The sequence below is a fragment of the Notothenia coriiceps genome, unplaced genomic scaffold (genome assembly GCF_000735185.1).
Source record: "Notothenia coriiceps isolate Sejong01 unplaced genomic scaffold, NC01 NC01_scaffold00007583, whole genome shotgun sequence".
In the NCBI taxonomy this organism is placed as follows: Eukaryota; Metazoa; Chordata; class Actinopteri; order Perciformes; family Nototheniidae; genus Notothenia; species Notothenia coriiceps.
The window spans coordinates 190,928-209,663 of record NW_011340284.1 but is presented as its reverse complement, the minus strand read 5'-3'; the positions used below and the strand labels follow the sequence as shown (position 1 = coordinate 209,663).

The window sequence follows — 18,736 nt, the reverse complement described above, 5'->3', positions numbered from 1 at the left end:
AAAATAGGCGGGCCCAACAATGCATGTCCAGCTGGCCTGCCGGGACACTGGGGGACTTTTCCAAAGCTTGTAGGGGGATTTTTGGCTTGTTTGCTAAGAGCCACTAACATGCAAGAGAGGTAGACATCTGCAAGCCTTGTCAAAAGTTGAGAAACTTAAAGTATCTTCTAGTGTTGTAGCCTGGTATGTTAGAATTTAGAGATGTGTTGGTAATAATCTGTGGCTCCTTCTGACAACCTACCTACACACATGCGTCCATTGCCGTCAAGCAAGAATCCAGGTTTGCAGATGCATTTGAAGCTACCATCATCATTGATACACAGTCCATTGAGGCACATGTTCCTGATCAGACACTCGTCTTGGTCTGTGGATAAATAGAAACAAATGAAAATGCAGTGGTTAAAGACCCAATTGGGGTGGGGTCTATTCACAACACATTTGCACCAAGCTCTATAATTATGGATTTTGGAGCACGCTTGACAAAAACAACAGTCATGATTTTGAATAAACTCTATTCCTATAACCTATCTCTAAGTGTAAATAATATAATCTGACTAGAGATTTGACTAGTGTTTATAGCTGTTCCTAAAGCCACAGTGGAAAGCTGGTGAAATCTGGGATACATTTTCAGCTTTTGGAAGCAATTTATAAATTAAGTTCCTAAGCTATTTGATCATCCATGGCTAAAGCAAGTTTGCAAGACTTAACAGCAAACTCAAATTAATGGAAACAAATAGATGCCTGCATGGTAAGCAAAAATAAATAAACTAACATATGAATAATATGGAAAAAGGTTGATAGTAATATAAAATGATCATATTTTGTAGTTAATTGGCATAAACACATAAAAGCAATACCGTGATAATTTAAGATGCTGTCTATTACGTCCATGCCTCCTACAGGCATTGATATTAAAACCGCCCATAACAAATCCACGGTCCATTAAATGTAACCATTACATATACTGTATTAATTACAGAAAACTAGCCGTGTCTAAAATCCATAAATGTGATGTCAGTACTTGACAGACCTTGACAGTTTTTGCCGTCAGATGTAATCTCAAATCCAGCATTGCAGACACAATGGAAGCTGCCCACGGTGTTCACACAGCGGCCGTTATTGCAGATGCGACCGTTAGCGACACACTCATCCAGATCTGGCAGAAACAAACAGAGTGTACAGTTAACACATACATCTTCGCGACTTGGCATGCACATGTGAGCGTGTGTGTGTGTGTGTGTGTGTGTGTGTGTGTGTGTGTGTGTGTGTGTGTGTGTGTGTGTGTGTGTGTGTGTGTGTGTGTGTGTGTGTGTGTGTTACCTCTGCACTCTGTCCTGGTTGCAGTAGTCTGGAATCCAGCAGGACACTGACAGATGTAAGACCCTGGGGTGTTCACACACTCTCCGTGTGCACATGGGCTTCTCTCACATTCGTCATCATCTGGAGAAAAAACATAAAGCTCATAAACCTTCTTCACCTCCATGTTCCTCCAGTTTAGAAACGTGTTCCCTATTCTATCAGGAACTTACCCAAGCACTCTCCTCTTCCATCCAACCTGAAGCCCATGTTGCACTCACAACGATATCCAATGCCCGGCATGGGGATGCACCTGCCATTCAGGCAGAGGTTGCGGAAGGCCTGACACATGTTGGTGATGTTCTGCGTGAGGATAATCCCGGATCCTGATAGAATAATTCACACAAAAATGTTACCAAACAAAAAAGTGTTTGCGTTAGTTGGTTTAGCTTTTTTTTCGTCATATATTCATTTTGAAGGGGCTTAGGTCATTATAAAAGTATTAAAGAATGATATAACAAATCAAAATGAATGGTACCCAAAAGCAAATCAATATCAATCTGATTGGGGCAAGAAAGCTCTGAGTTGTTTGATCTTCTTAAGAAACGCCCAAACTGTGCCAAAATGCCTTGCAAAATGGTTTTGAAGGAAATGTTATTGCGGAAGATTAACCAAAATAAACTCTATTCGTTTAGATGATCCTTTTCTGCACATATTAAATCCATATATTTGCTGCAATACCCAGAGGTTATAAATAGCAGTGAATGTTTTCCATCATTGAAATAGACTTGTTAGCTAGAGTGTTGTGCATGCTCAAAACTGGAACACACAATAACAAAAGAGCAGTTTGAGGTTGAGTATTGCACATCCATTGATTAGGACCAGAATAATAAACTATCTATGCACACATACACTTTTAAGACATGCTGTGAATGTGAATAAAACAAAAGACAGCAGGACCATACCTGGTCGAGGTTGTAATGGTAGTTGTCCTGGAAATGGGAATTGTCCTGGGATCTGGCCAGGATTTTGACCAGGATACTGGGGTAACTGGCCAGGATTTTGACCAGGATACTGGGGTAACTGGCCAGGTTTTTGACCAGGATATGGAAGTGGGTAGATGGCAGGGAGGTCGGGACTCCCTGGGACACGACCAGGAATCACTCCATTGTTCCCATCAGGTATCTGGATGCACAGTTTCTGGTACTCTTCTAAAATGACGAAAACCAATAGGAGGTAAGCTCCGTGTTGAGACATGGAGACAGATAGCTGAGAACAAGACATTTAAAGCATTGTGATGGTAAATGGCCCCACCTGATCCACGAATGGGACACATTTCCGGGGAGGATCCGTCAGACCAACAGCGTCCACTATCACAGCAGCACTGCATTTTGGTCAACAGCTGCGAGTTTTGGTTGGCGCAGCGCCCATTCAGCACGCTAGCGTAGCAGTACCCTCCACGGGAATCTGTGGGAAACAGCACAGCATGAAGTTAAACCAACCATGATGTATGGAATATGGCATGTGTTGTCTGCATGTTGAGCAAATTGGCAGGAGAACAATCAAAAGCAGTCTTGGTTGCTTCAGATTTTCCATAATTTGGACGATGGAAGCCATTTCCAATAGTCATCAATTCATATTTATGAGAACCTTTCCTACATCTTGCAGTTTCTGGCACTGTGCAGTAGCATGACTAACACTCAGGTTCCCCATTAACATAAATATATCATGTCGTGTTTAACACCCAACCCATCCAGCGCATTCACATGGAGAAACTGACTGCCTATACCACTGATTGCTTGGTTAACTTCGACAAGATGACAGGCAAGCAAAGTGGCTGGAATAAAAACAGTTGGGCCTTGTCAGGGTTGGAGTGGACTGTGCTGCATGGGAAACAGACTAAAATGTTTGGTACAACACTTTTCTGGAGCAATAGACTCAGACATTCCTTCCTCACAAACATCCTCTCCTCGGGGGGTAATGTGAGCGCGTGTTTGCATAATATGTTTGTGTGTGAATCCAAGTGTGTATGCATGCGCATGTGAGTCTGTGCGTGTATATCTAATGGACTATTCTGACTCAAATTCCTCCGTAAAGTAGGTCTGTTTTTGGTCAAACTGAGCTGAACTTGAGAGCTTTGCAGCCTTTTTTGGTGATTATGTGTGCATGTGTGTGTGATACACACTCTTCACTGTTCACACAGTCTGACAGACACAAGCATATTCTACTTCTTCCAACTGTGTAGTCAAAATTCAAAGTCAGACGAGTTTACCTCACTTTTCATGTGTCCTCCTTAGTTTAAAGAGTATATATATAATATATAATATATAATATAGCTCATTGTTGTGAAGCTAGAAACAAGTGACTACTGACCTAAATCCTACCAGCTGGAACGTTGGATTGTTTTCAGCTCTTTCTGCTCTTAGTCACAGGCATGAAGGGAGAAGAACCAAAATGGGGTGGAAAAAGGAAAAAAGAAAGAGGCGGCCCCTTTTTCACTCAACTTCTTTGTCTCAAATTTCATCTACCCTAGTAACAATGAACCAAAGCAAATACAATGCAGTTGATTATACTTTACAGAGGCGTGACAGCTAGCGTGACAGATGGCTCACCTATACACTTGGATCCATCCAAAGATGTGTAATATCCCTGGGGACACTTGCAGATGTAGCTGCCAACAGTATTAGAGCATTCACCTACACCACAAAGACCTTGGATGTTTGAACACTCGTCCAGATCTGCAGAGAGCGGAGGAGAAGACAAAAAACGATCAAGTATTTTTTCCAAACATTTGAGATTGCTTCCTGTTTGTTAAAAACTGCACAGAAATCATAACTGTTGGGGAAAGCGATTAAACTGAAATATGAATGTCTTCAAGAGTGACTAAAACACATGTTGGCAATGACAATGGAAATAAGGCATTGTAACAGGATATTAAATCCAGGGGCCTCTGTAGCGGCTCTTCTGTTAGCACCATTGCACAAAGTATGTTTAGGAACTGTAACGTAGACCTGTTTAAAATGTCTTATACAAAGTCAAGAAGTTTTCCACCAATTATTTCTGGCCATAAAGTAGCACATTCAAGTCTGCAAATGAGTGCTACAATAGCCTGTTCAGTCTGTTTCACAAGAGTTAAGCTTCGTCTGGAAATTGTCATTTTCATGTTTTCATAGCCAATATTTTTTACAGACTAACTGTGGGTCTCTATGTGGGAAGGAACAAAGGTGATGCAGAGAGGAAGATGTTATTTCAGATTCTTTGGAGCCTGACACATTAAAAAGCGTAGTTTTGCCTCCAAGTGTATAAGTTTGACAAAATTATGATTGTATAAATATGTAAGTCAGTCTAAGGTTGATAATCAGGATCCACAACTGAGTCAAAACAACTTGTTACTGTCTCTGTACATACCTGACCACAAATTAACTCAGTATTACACGGCAATACTTATATGAACTAGCATTAGCTAACATTAGCCTCCATAAGCCACTGGGCATAACAGACCAAGTAAGGTTGTAGCAGCAAATCCCCTGAGTGCATTGAATTTAGTAATTGTGCATTTTTCTGCTCCTTAATTCAGCTATTTGTGTGTCTTTCAGAGTTAGTCTCTCTTTACACATGTACATGAGGGGAAAGCCTCTTATACGCATCACATTTAAGTATTAAACAGGATTACTGGGAGAAAGCTGAGTGCTGCTTTGGTTTAATTAAACTTGTTTCAAGGGAAGGGCAAAGTGGCATATGTGTGGTCTTTCCCCACAAAGTAATAATCAGAATACCACAACTGAGGTAAAGTTAACTATAAATAGATGGATATTTTTAATTAAAAACTTTTAAAATCATTGATTCCAACCTACTCTGTAATTCGAGTTTACACTGAAAGTCATACATTTCACAGTTTAATGTGATGGCTGTTAGGTTAATTCTTACCATCACATTTCTGTGAGACCTCGTTGAACTTGTGGCCAGCGGGGCATTTACATTCAAAGGATCCCACTGTGTTGATACAGTTTCCTCCTTGACAGAGGCCAGGGATGGCCTGGCACTCATCCACATCTGTACATACAAAGCATACAATTATTTCACACTCTAACACACACACACATGGGATCACAGACTCCTGTAATGTACAAAAAAAGGAAAATGACACAGAGATGGTAATGCAATTCAGTGCAGGGGCAAGAGAGCAATTTTAACATAGAAATCTGCACACGACTGGATAAGCATGGATTTCAATTGGGTCTGTTTTAACAGTCTGGCTCGGACTTTCCTGCGATCAACAGAGTGACAAGGGAAAAGAAAAGGGAGAGAGAAGAATGTCTCCTGCAGGAGGAACAGAAATGAAAGCCAAGTCGACCAACGAAGAGATGGAAATACAGAAAGGAAAGGTCTAACGTCAAACAGAAGGTTATAGTCGTGATCATACACAACTAAGTTTGTGTATGGAGATTTGTTTCATGAGGGTCGATATGTAGTCATCAGAGAATTGAGGACTAGGTTTTGGGAACTTTTGGGAAAAACTTGTGACAGATTTGATGATCAAATTAAATGAAATTAATGTATTTGACAGCTAAAAATGTGGGTCTCAGGCTAGAAAGCCCCAGGAGGCTGTGACCTGATGCAGTCAGAGCGCTGCATGTTCCTCTGGGTTCTGGCTCCGATCCGTCTCCCCTGCAGAGGTTCTACTGTTGTTGGGTCTGAGGCAGACAGGCAGAGGGCCGTCTTACCAGGAATGAGCTCTCCCACGTGGCACCGCCACTGACCCGTGTTACTGACTCTGACAGTCCCGCCACAGTGTGTGTCTGCGGGCATTCCATACACATGTGGGAGGCACTGCCACCCACCCCAATTTAACCCAATTAGAACTAATCCTCTGGAGAGGGGATGATGGGTAGAGATGAGGGAACGACAGAGGAAGAGAGGTGAAGGCAGGGAAGGAGGGGGAAGGAGTTAAAGCGAGCAAATATAAGGATAGAAGCAGCACTTTTCTCGCTGAAGGAGAGAGGAGGGAGGGTGACAGAGAAAAACACAGACAGAAAACTGAAAAAAAGACAGAGAATCTGTGGAACAGACTTTACCTTGGCACGCCCCGGTGCGGTGATTTGGTATGAACCCTCTTCGACAGGGGTGAGGCTGGGCAGGACACATCTCGCAGGGGTGACCCCACGCCCGTCCCACTGTGGCGCAGCACAAATTCTTTGTGCACACAATGCCTGTGAGCTGGCCCTGGCACATCTGGTTGTGCACCGAGGCGAAGCACGGCCCGGTGCGGTAATCTACAAAGCCAAAGCAGGAGTTTGTGTTGGAAACTTTACTTTGTTTCTCCATTTTGAGTACAAACACAATGCTAAATTGCCAATATGATAGCCGCTCCAGCACCTATCAATCACTTGTATTGGTGGAAGTCCTTTAGATTTAAAACTAGCTTTAAACAAAGCATTTGTGAAACATTGTATCCAAAACTGTGAAAAGAGAGCTAAAGCCAAAGTTGATAAAACCTCAAACATTCACTTGATTCTGTGAGTTAAACACTTTAAGGCTTAAACAAACAGAAATTCAGCTTGTCTACGACTCACTCACGTTATGAGTGATGCCAGAATGGACAGTAACACACACCATAAAGAAAGCATTGTCTTTTCCTGGCATTTTAATCGGTCTGGCTCTCAGGTGCATTGTCATTTATGTGTGTGTGTGTGTGTGTGTGTGTGTGTGTGTGTGTGTGTGTGTGTGTGTGTGTGTGTGTGTGTGTGTGTGTGTGTGCGTGTGCGTGTGTGTGATAGAGAAAAGTAGAGATAGGGAAAGGGTCTGGAAAACCTTTTAAAGTTGTGTGGGGGCGGCTGTGGAAAGTAATCGAAACGAGCTAGAATAAGCAAAGAGACACAGACAATAAAAAATCTGTCTGGTGCACATATTGTATGATCATCGGTTCTTCAGTAACATGTATTGTGTTTTAAAGTAATATGACTCATTAACCTTGTTGTGTGCTGTTTTCTATATTTTATTATTATTCACAATCGATGGAATAGGTCATCTCCCCTAAGGCCGGCAGAGGCTGGGCGTGTCTGTGAAACACAGTAGGTGATTTCCCCACAGCTACAGCAGCCTAGAGTTAAAACTAAACAGCTTAAATAAATATGAGCTCAAAAGTGTGAAGAAAGTCCCTCCTTCGAGATTTCTTCACCTCTCCTCCCCTTCAAAATGGTTTCATATTCATTCCCTTGATCCCACTGCTTGCATGCATCCACCTTCCACTCCACTCTCTCCAAACACCACTCTTTATTTGCATACTCCCCACTGATATAAAAAGGTCACTGAAACTAATCAGGTGAAAAATTGTAAGCTGGCGAAACAGAGATAGGGACGGAGAGAAAGAAAGGGTGAAAAACTCATCCCTCCCAAAATAATCTGGCCCCGATCCAAAAGCAAAAATCATTTCCACATTTCACGGCAGACAACAGACAGCGAGAGGAAAGAGGGAGACCGGTTCCAACAGCGCAGTCGTTTAAAACAAACGAGACATTGTGCGTTTCCCGTGCGGACCGGGGCCCAGCCCAGACCCGTCACGTGCCTCCACGGTCTCTCCGCCTCTGGCTCCAGCGCTGTGTGAAACAGAACTGGGTCATCTCTCCCTCTCTCTCACTCCCTCCTGCTCAGCCTCTACAGGATACCAAATGCTGTTGATTCTTTTTCTCCATCCACCCAGCGGGAGAAATTAATTAAGGACATTTATTCAAGTACAGTTTTTTTTGTATTTATTTAAGTGTTTCCATTTTGGGAAACCTCTTCGCTACAACATTTCAGATGGAAACTTTGTACTTCTGAATCACCTATATTAGTTAGAGAGCTGGCTAGAAGTGAGTTATTTTGAAGATTTAGTTACATGCTAAACACAAGATCAAATCTGATAATATGGTGCATTGTAACATATATATATATAAAGAATTCACACGACTTGAGCTCAAAACAACACCACATGTTTTTCTTAGATTTTTTAGACCAGACAAAATCCAAAAAGACTTGGAACTTGACTCTGCCCTTTACACAAATAACTCTAGACTTCACTTGGACTTTGACGTTTTTTGGACACAGGACCTGTAGTGGAATATTTTAACTGAAGTAAGGGACCTAAGTACTTATTCAACTGTTGCTTTAAACGACATTCAGCTTTAAGACAAATAAACCCAACCAGTTGCCAGGTAACTAATTAAAGCCTACATTACGTACCTTACCGACAACAACAAAGCTGTACACCTTATATAGGAAAAAGCAATGACAGGAGCTATGGAAAGTTTTTACATGGCGCCCGTATAAGCTGAGTACAGCAGACAGAGTAAATAACTCAGGTTTATCTTTTCATCAGAATAAAGTGTATATGTCATTACTTTCAAGCTGCCACACATAATCCATATGACATAATACCTGCTCATTACGGAGGAGCGCAAACACTAAAAAACTAAAAGATCTGAGCATGAAATAGAGCAAAGACAAGCGCAGCACTTAAACAGTCAGCTGACGTAAACAGGGAGAGGCGGACAGCTGTAGGAAGAAAGTGGTGTCATTTCATCTGTCATCTTACTTTCTCTCTGTGAACTGCATACAGCTGGGGGATCCACCCATGTCCTGTACATCTGGGAGCAATCACATGTGTTCACACACAAATGCACTCTAACACACACACACAGAATTTCAGCCAATGTCCCAGCCCCTCACCAGCAGTCTAGCCAGAGATGATCTCAAAACAGACCAAAACTTGCTTCACTTGTTTTTGCTGCTTTCTGGTAGCTGCTTCAAAAAACATGCATCTGACGGAGGGCGGATAGTTTGTTTTGACTCTCATTAGCAGGCTTGTCTGTGCAGAGCTTCAGTCCCTTTTGGAAACACAATTGTGAAATGCTGGACTCCTCAATAACCAGTGAGTTTGTGCACGACAACAGCCTCGATGTGAAAAGGAGGGAAGCCGTCGCGAAGAGGGTCAAAAGGGTTTCCTGGATTCACTGTTTGGACACTTCTTCTGGCAGATGGTGCTTACATGCCTTAGCATGTGCGTAATTTGTGCAAATGCACCCGTACGTTTGTGCATGGTTCCATGCATGGGATAAAGGGTCTAATATCTGGGTGGGGCCTTCCTACTTAGCCCGTCAGCAGATTTCTCCATCCTCTTAGGACTTACAAGTCGAGCATGCACACATATGCACACACTTGCATACACACACTCAGTTAAGTTGTGGGATAGTTATCTTCTGAGGTTTGCACTCGGCTAGAAGAGAGTGATGATGAGTCACTCTCTTCTAGCCGATGCATTAAGAGGCAAGAGAGCCTACTGACTGTGTGTAAATCACGTATTGCCATGTTTAGTGCAAATCTTTCATCATCATCCCAAGTGATTTCAATGGAGTCACAACGAAGGCTCGACCTTACAACTTCATAGCTACATATTTGTTCAGCAGGAGCAAAAATTCCTGCGTGCAATCAGCAGCAGCGTGGCTGGATCTCAGCAATCCCACATTCCAACCTAAATCACATTTGCAACCAACAAAGAGCGCGTTGATATACCAGGCTGCATTTTCACTGCAGTCAGCTGTGCCTGGTGGAGGGGCCACTGGCCAGCAGATCACCAGCCACTTGGCAGCACACAGCTCTGCAGTGGTGGTGTGTTAATGTCGAGCCCTGATTGCTCCAGGATCTTTCCACATCCAAAGAACCACCTGAGCCCTGAGTGCAGCTACCTCTCCCCTGGTCAGAGCATGTGTTTGTTGAAAACCTTGTGTTCTTGCTAAAGTGATAAGATCAAGCCATAATTGAGGCACTGTTCTGTAAATTGCATTAACAACAGTGCGGGGTTGTGCATGTGCTCATGTTTGTGTGAGAGCACAATGGTTTTCCCTTGGGAGGTGGTGATGGATACTAGCCAAGGAAATTCCAGTGAAAGTAACTTAACCCAAAACATGACTGTAAACGTTGGCCTACTTTCCTTACCTCTATTAGTACAACCAAATGCAAGATGAAGGACCAAATAACTGATCAATTGACAGGGCAGAACATATTATAATGCTCATTATTGATCCAACTTGTACGATTAGTAAGATGACAATATGAGGCATTTTTTCTAAATAAGAGTTAACCAAGTACCAACATATTGTTTTTGAAAACATTTTGGTTCCAATATTCTACAGATATTGCGATACTAGATTTATAGTGAATTATTATGGCCACGACAAAAGGTATGCCTGTTTTACTATGAAGTCCTTATCAGCAAACGTAAAAGTAAAATACCAGTGGTAAATCAACATTTTAAAACTAGATGGGGTTAAATCTTCTTTCCATTCAACATTTATTAATCAGAAACCAAAACAAAAGACACCAACAGCTTTGTTTAATAGGTTCCTTGAAAACATCTACAAGATACTGTGTGCTTGATTTGAATTACTGACGAGTCACACAAACCCTTAGGCCAAGCTTCCACAGGAAAGGGTGAAAAGCAAAGTCACAGCATACAAGTGTGCTTCAGCAGATAAGCGCTGGCGCTAACCCACAAGACAACCAGATAGTGGCCTATTAGTTGCAAGATTGAAGAAAGCAATAAAGTAAAAAAAGGACCAATCCACACAAAACTGACAGGCCTCTCAAGAATGGCCTTGTTAAAAGGGATGTTACTAATTAGGAGCTCTGCTGCTAATCCAAATATTAGCTTTACAAGGTCACGCCTTTGACCTTTTCAGGTCATCACCACCACAGACCCCCAGCACACACATAAACTGCACACACATTTGCCTGCACATGCACAAGTTTCACTCAGAAAGTGCAAAGAGCAGGCTGCTCTCGGTTTGCATGTGCTTGTATACCTTGAATATTTTGTTCACATGTGCCAGAGAGCAACCACAGGAGGTTGGGAGGTCTTCAGCTAACAAAGACATCACGTTCCCCTGGGCTGTGCTTCAGAGCAGATGTGGAAAAATTGGTCATTTGGTAGACCAAGCTTGACATGCAAATGTTCCACAACAAACCACATCCATGGAGCCGGTGGCATGACTAAGCAGGAATTGTCTTTCGTCACAAAAAACCACAGCCACTCAGTACAGAGTCATATTTTCACAGAAGCAGCACATAATACACTTTGAAAACCACTTCCACAGTTGTAAGTAGTGAACGTAGAGTAAAGAGACTGCATGTGTGATGTAAGATGTTAGTGTGGCGCTCCTTACCTCTCTCACACTGAGCCCCGGTGAAGCCATAGGTACACACGCATTTGTTGGGGGCCACACACCTTCCTCCATTAAGGCAGCCATTCTCACAAACCGCTGGAGAAGAAAAGAGAGAAAAACAATCTCTGTGACCTCACAAAACACATTGTAGACCATTCCTCAAGTATTCATATGGTATTTATGATAATTTCACTCCAATTAAATGAGTACAAAATGATGACGTGATGACATTTTGGAGACAATGTATTTTTCATCATCAATTATCTTGGTAAGTACAAAGTTATTATAATTTATAGGATGGATGGCCAAAACTACAACAAGCTAGCAGCTCTGAGGGGCTGATCTTTGGCCGGCCAGCTTGAGCTGAATGTTTACTATGTTTAATTCTAGCGCTTTCACAGGAACATGTAAACAATCACAAAGTAAAGGCTCAGGGTTCAGCTTGATAGCATGCTAACATTTGCTAATTAGCAATAAAAACAAGCTAAAAAAGTATCCTTACGTTGCCCGCAGTGGTTCCCCACGTAGCCTTTCTGACACTGGCAGTTGTCCTCAGCACATGTTCCCCCGTTCATACACCGAATGTTACAGTTCTGGACTGTGGGCACAACAACAGAATTACACACAAACTGACACACACAGGGTTATGTTAAGAGTTAAATTCAGAGTACACAAACATACGCTGCATATTGGATTTACAACATAAACACAATCCACTCTGAACTCTTAAAGTCATGCTGGGATATCATTTCATAGAAATGTATGGTGTGCAAACAGATGAGCACATTGGGTTGAAGCGGTGTGAGCTGCAAGAAGAGCAACAATGAGGAGATGTTGACTATGGACCTCTTCCAAAGCACACACACACCCAAACGACTCACACACAAACAACCTACGAAATTGACCGGTATTTTCAAGAATGTGATTGCAACATAAAGTATATCGATTGCTTAAAGCAGTTTCAAGATTATTTTTTCAGGAAGTTTTTTGGCTTAGTATCTCATATTTATATACCATTATAGTGCTCATTACTCCTGATGAGGAGATGGAAATGTAGGAAAAAAATGCAAAAGCCATACTGCGGTTTGAACTACAGGAATCTGAGCCAATTAACAATCTTTTTCATATCCTACAGAGGAAAGCTACATCTACATGGTTTTCATCATCCGTCAGTGCTTGTCATTATTGTTCCTGCAATATATGTTTTTCTTCAGATTAAAACTCTTTTTAAAAAAAGCAAAAAAGCCAGGGTGGTAGTAAACGCCGTACTTTCCAAGAAACGCTTACTTCTGACATACACTCCTATTTACATAAATCATCAACCAAGTCAAATACCAGTTAACTCCCTCGTCTATGCACACTATATTATAAACCCATCAAGCAAGCTTCAAAAGAGTTCACTCCTTGGGAAAATGGACGTGCAGATTAATGACCTGACTTGGATCCACAGGCTGGGGAGATCTGGCCGGTGGGGCAGGTGCACATGTTGGGTCTGGAGCAGAAACCGTCTCCACATGAACTTCGGCAGATCGCTGCAAAGAGGAACATGTCACTTGGTCAAAAAACATTAAAAAACATCTTTTGTCATGTACAATATTAATCAGCAGTCCAATGCTCACTTTATAGTGCCACGGTGTGTCTTGAGACATTCTATGTTGTGTATCTGTTGCTTACTGAACTCTAATGTATAATATTTTAAAACTCATACAGTCCAAATATGACCCAAACTTCCTTTTAAACTCCATCATTGCCATGCTAAAGAAGCCCACTTGGTTGCTATTAATATGTTCCAGTGTGTGTTTTGAGTTGGCTAGAGGTTTTTCGCTCAGTTGTTCTCTTTCCCACTGACTAATGTTGGCATGGTCCCCCGCCCCTCTCTCCCATCAGGTAGAGTCCAGCGACTGACCCCTGTTCCCTGAACCCCACTGCTAAACAATGTCATTAGAGCCGCAACAGGCATTTGTCCAGCCGACCAGCCAGACTGCAATCACACAAATCTACAGCCTCTCAGACTTTCCTGTCTACCAGGGGGAGAGAGGGGGAGAGGGAGAGAAAAGAAACAACCACTGCCAGAATACTAGGGGAAATGGACCAAAATTAATAACTAAATTCCTAATTATTTTATGTCATGTTAAGAGCTCTGTTAGCAACATTAACTCATACTGATGTACATTTATTGGGTGATTAAATAGCAATATTTGAATAGAAATCTGTGAAGTGTTGGCAGTCCGTTTTTGAAATCACTGAATAAGTGCAGTAAAAGGCAACATTAAATACTAGGAATAATAGAGCATTGTTTTCCTGATATAGTCATTTGATACTGTTCAAGAATAAGGAGAAATTAATTTCTTATGCTGTCAATCAATACATATTCAAGACTGGTTTGCACAAGTCAAATTCCTGTTGGATGTGTTCTGCAACAAAGAAGATAGTTTCAGATAATGACACATGCACTCACTTTCCATCCCAATAATACTCTGTGACTGGATTGCACCAATAAACACAGCTAGACTCTGGAAACTACCACCAGTGTCAAAGATGAAGAGCTCCAAGTTCTACCTGAAGTGAATTTACAACAGAGAAATGTGTGATACTTACGAACAATGCACTGGTTTCCTCCAGTCAGAGTCTTCCAGCCTGGGCAGCAGTAAGCGTTGTTCCTTGATCCACACACATTAGGTCTGTGGAAAATGCAGGGTAATTAATCAATGTCACACAGTTCAAATCACATTTAAATCAAGTTAATTTTATTCATACAGAGCATAATCACATATTTGTTTTCGAGGGCTTTACATTCTGTTCAACATGCAACACTCTCTGTCCTTAGAACCTCGATAACTGATATACCAACTGAAAGATGACAATATTCTGTCCAATTTCTATAATAAGCAAACACACAGTTTCCCCCAAGTTACTGAAATTAAGATTTCACAGCCCTCTAAAAAAGCATACAAATGCCCATTACATTTCTGAAAACATCCTACAGTAAACGTGTTTTGCTTTTGACGACATAGTATGAAGCCAAACCTACATATGACCCCTCATCATGGGCGTCATGAAAAACTTCATCAACATTTTTTTTGCTTCCTTTTTAGTTAGGAGGCATCAGACAGAAACTCAATATCGTTATTGGCACAAATTTGCCAAAAATTCCTGGATCGTATTCCAGAGAAGAATAAGCCTAGACTAGGCAAAATGTAAGCATCCAAACATATTATTAACATCTTAGTTGTTAAAAAGAGGTCATAAGTCAGTATTAGCATCGGATATGACAAACTGGTATTGCTCCATCTTAACTAGCATTTCACAATAAAGCAGTTGAAAGATAAACTAAAGAGTGTTCAAATATCTAGTGACCACTTAGATTCCTCCTGTGATCCCACTGTGGGATCTTGACCCTTAGGTTGGATACCAGTGGATTAAAGCATGTTACAGTATGTTGTGCTAGTGCTACTGCTACTGTCAGACGTGGCCTAGCATGCAGCACTTGGCACTTCCCAATAAAACATTTTTTGTTGATGGATGAGAATATTAGGCTGCACAAGGTGTTGGAAGAAACCTGATGCACCTGTGAAAAAAAGCTTTCCATCTGACATGGAAATGAATGCCTGGGCCATCCTGCCACCTACAGGTCTATGACAGGCCTACATATGTGAATGTGTAACCACCCACTGAGCATGTGTTGACCTGGGGGTCAGAGTATATACTGTACAGTGTAACTCTACACAGAGCTAGGCGGAGAATAATGAAGCCTGTTGGATCTCTGAAACATTCTTATTACTGGTAAGTCAGCGTGACACAGTATGTAGCCTGTATGCACTTCCTGCCTCTAAACCCAGATGTTCTGATAAATTAACTTAAAGCATGTCAAATAAAAATGCCTGTGGAGAATGCTCATTGAGCTGTCTACTGTGTGACCTTCATCAGCTGTTTGCTGTCATCACTGGACACAGACGTGCTTTCTCTTCTTCTTTCTCTCTGTCTCTCTCCCTTTCTGCACACGCACGCAAACACACGCAAACACACGCACACACACACACACACACACACACACACACACACACACACACACACACACACACACACACACACACACACACACACACAACCTCTCCAGCAGTGACCCACTGTGTACAGCTGCAGATGTGATTTATCCATAACTGGGGTGTGGTGTTTTTGGCCAGAAAGAGGATTAGGCTGTTAGTCTCTCTCTCTCCCTCTCTCTGCCACAGCCACACACGACCAATGGCCTCCTTTGTTTGGATTTAATTTATTATTGCAGTCAGCAGGAATGTGATATTCTTGCCAGTATTTAATTACTAAACGTTGCTCCAAACTTCCCATCACCGACAATGTCGCCCATGGGTCTTAGTAAGCTTTATTACATATTTTTGAAGGAACAGCAAGTCCTACTTGAGAATGGACACCTGCTCTTACTGTACACAAACTGTTAGACGCTCATTTATATTCAAAAAGCTTGAAGGGAAACTGGCATGCAGGACATTGGAAAAAATAAAAAAAATTCCCAAATTGGATTTAGTGGGATTAACATAGTCAGATTACCCTCTGAGGACGTCCGACCCTCCCCTCCTCTTGGCCCTGCTGGCTCTGGAGTCGGTCTGCTTGGCCTTCGGCTCGCTGTCCTCGGTGTCCACCACCTCTGCAAAGTGTCCAAGCTCAGCGAGAGACAGCAAAGTCACCAGAGCCACGGCCAACTGCAGCAGCCGTCCTCCACACTTACTGTCCGGCATATCCACTCTCAAGTGTATACAACTCCAGCCCTCGGTAGAATAAAAGTATCCTAAACTCGTTTCCTAGTCTCGTCGACCTCTGCAGTCTGGAGTCAAAGCTGCAAAACAATAAAAGTTCTTGAAAAGACGCAAAGGGGAGTGCAGGAGATGCTGCGCACAAAAGAAAAATGACGCATTCTATGACTTATACCGTTATTAGGTAAGAAGCTGATAGTCGCAAAAGCATGCAGTGTAACAAAAAATGAAAAACGTGCAAAATTGCGCACGAGAGAGTCGTTACTTTACCTTGTCTCCCGAACAGGAGATTCGCCTCAGACCCGACAGAGGACTTCTTAACTCTTTCCTGCTGATATTGCTGAATAAACGTTTAGAAGAAAACTGAGGAGAAGAAGAAGAGTTACTCAAAACTTTCGCTAAACTGCTATAAATAGATGCGCATCGTAAGGTTTGGTGTCTGCTCTTGCGCATCCAGTTGTGTGTTGCCTCTGCACAGATAAGTTAGAGGAGCTGATGCATTCCTGGGGATGAGAATGGCAGAACTCACTGTGGCTCTCTCGCAGCGCTTTCCTCATCCCTGCTCTGATCAACTTTCCCCCAAACTTTTTTTTCTCCTTTCTTCCCCTGCTCTCGCGATACAAAACCTGGAGAACAAAATTGCACAAGAAAAGCTGTAGATCTTTCGCTTGATATCTTAACGGTAACATTTGAATAGACCCAGAGAAGTTTGAAAGAATAAGACAGAGTTTATAAAACCCTCTAGAATCTGTGTCTAAATTTGGTCATAAATAATACTATGAGATATTTTTAGTGGTTGCATTTTCTTTTTCTTTTTAAATGCACCTGTTCACTATTTACTGTATATTGTGGCTTGTAGCCTACATGCTAACAAGGAAAGGGAATACGTTGTAACCGGTTGTAACTAATAACCTTTAAGCATTGATGAATGATTTACAAACTCAATATATCAGTTATGAGCCACTAATAATAACTGATAACGAGTTTTGATGCTTAGGCTGGTTTTTATTCTTCGGTTTTGCTATTTATTAGTTATGAATGTTGGTATATCAGTTAAAAATTGGTTGTGAGTTTATCACTTTCTATAGATTTCTCAGATATCAGTTCTTCCTGATCATATAAGAGAACTACAAAAGAATATAGCTGCAGGAGAAGAGTGCAAGACTGCAAATGGGAGTCTTCATTATCTCTAAAGGTTTTTGATAAAATGCTTGTTTACTGTAGAGAGAGGGTTCCAAAATGGAGATTATAGCTAATGTACATTACACTTGTCAAACCCAGAAGTCAGGGACATTTAAATAGATACACAAAAGCTCAGTCTTGTCTGAATAAATACATTCGTTTTAAACAGTTTGATTCCTGTTAATTTAGTATTGAATAATGTCCTATACTGTACATATGTACATGTGTCCACTGTATACTGTATTATGAGGAATTTTGTCCAGTGCAGTGATAGATTTCACACACACACTGCTTCATCTCTACAGCCACACCCAGCAAACATAGAGTCAGCCTGGCTGCGCTCTCCAGTATGCTATCACTCCAAAAACTCTTGACACTGTATATTCAACAGCATTCGTTTCCACTATCAGATTCATTCCTTCCCCCCCCCCCCCTTATTATTATACACATTCTCCTCTCACACATGTCCGAACACGGCCTCAACCTGCACTTATACACACCATATGTGTTGATGTTGCTCATTAGATTCTCAAGTTTTGATCAAGACAAACGTTACACAAAACATGATCACAGGATGTTGCATTGGCAAAGTTGAGACAATTGATTTTCTCATGTCGTTGAACCACACCGCTGTGCTTTTCAGATGCAACACTCAGTCCCTTTCTGCACCTCTTCTGTAAAGAAAATGGCGGTGACCTGCCTGAGCTGCTTTAACAGGCGTCTAACTTTATGTAGTACTTCATCTGGTGCACAGGGTAGTATATATATATCATTATATGCCACAACTTCTCTTTTCCATCCACTGACACTCAGGTTGAGGCAGGCATCTCCACTAGCCTCGCTGACATCTCCAGTTGGATGTCTGCCCACCACCTCAAACTTAGTCTCAACAATACTGCTCTGCTTTTTTTCCCCTGGAAAGTCCTGCCCTCTGCAAGGCCTCTCCATCACTGCTGACAAGACCACGTTTACTCCTGATCCCACTGCCAAGAGGCTTTGTCTGCCTCGAGACAACCAACTGTCAGGCAGCACCCAGAGTGCAACTACATTTGAATCCTGCAGATTTGCTTTCGATAACCCCCATCCAATTCTACATTTTCTACAGTCACCTTAAAAAGTATCCTCATTTTCATAAAGTTATGTCCTGTTTACTGCAGCTTTTTATTACACACCCTCCCAAAGCACGACCAGCAAAATATTGGAGGACGCCCTATCTTCAGTTTCATTGGTTTCTCAATTTACTCCCTCTGTAAACTCCCTGTCCCCCTCCTTTCTCATGACCTTCTTTAAGTG

At 41.9% G+C, this 18,736-nt stretch overlaps 1 protein-coding gene across 2 annotated transcripts in view; it reads right to left on the bottom strand.

Moving 5' to 3' along the window:
* fbn1 (fibrillin 1) overlaps nucleotides 1-16,816 on the bottom strand; it is a 50,251-nt gene extending 33,435 nt beyond the window's left edge. Inside the window, exons 1-16 of one of the 2 annotated variants that reach the window (XM_010769637.1) lie at nucleotides 16,532-16,816; nucleotides 16,059-16,344; nucleotides 14,094-14,176; nucleotides 12,929-13,027; nucleotides 11,998-12,093; nucleotides 11,496-11,591; nucleotides 6,372-6,569; nucleotides 5,224-5,349; nucleotides 3,909-4,034; nucleotides 2,611-2,763; nucleotides 2,397-2,507; nucleotides 2,262-2,363; nucleotides 1,530-1,682; nucleotides 1,321-1,440; nucleotides 1,031-1,156; nucleotides 242-364 (exon numbers count right to left, since the gene is read on the bottom strand). In XM_010769637.1, coding sequence (XP_010767939.1) covers nucleotides 242-364; nucleotides 1,031-1,156; nucleotides 1,321-1,440; nucleotides 1,530-1,682; nucleotides 2,262-2,363; nucleotides 2,397-2,507; nucleotides 2,611-2,763; nucleotides 3,909-4,034; nucleotides 5,224-5,349; nucleotides 6,372-6,569; nucleotides 11,496-11,591; nucleotides 11,998-12,093; nucleotides 12,929-13,027; nucleotides 14,094-14,176; nucleotides 16,059-16,246 — 1,900 coding nt within the window. In that variant the 5' untranslated portion in view covers nucleotides 16,247-16,344; nucleotides 16,532-16,816. Of the gene's footprint in view, nucleotides 1-241; nucleotides 365-1,030; nucleotides 1,157-1,320; nucleotides 1,441-1,529; nucleotides 1,683-2,261; nucleotides 2,508-2,610; nucleotides 2,764-3,908; nucleotides 4,035-5,223; nucleotides 5,350-6,371; nucleotides 6,570-11,495; nucleotides 11,592-11,997; nucleotides 12,094-12,928; nucleotides 13,028-14,093; nucleotides 14,177-16,058; nucleotides 16,345-16,531 lie in introns of both variants that reach the window. The other variant, XM_010769636.1, reaches the window with a different exon arrangement.
* Between the last annotated feature and the right edge of the window lie 1,920 nt (nucleotides 16,817-18,736).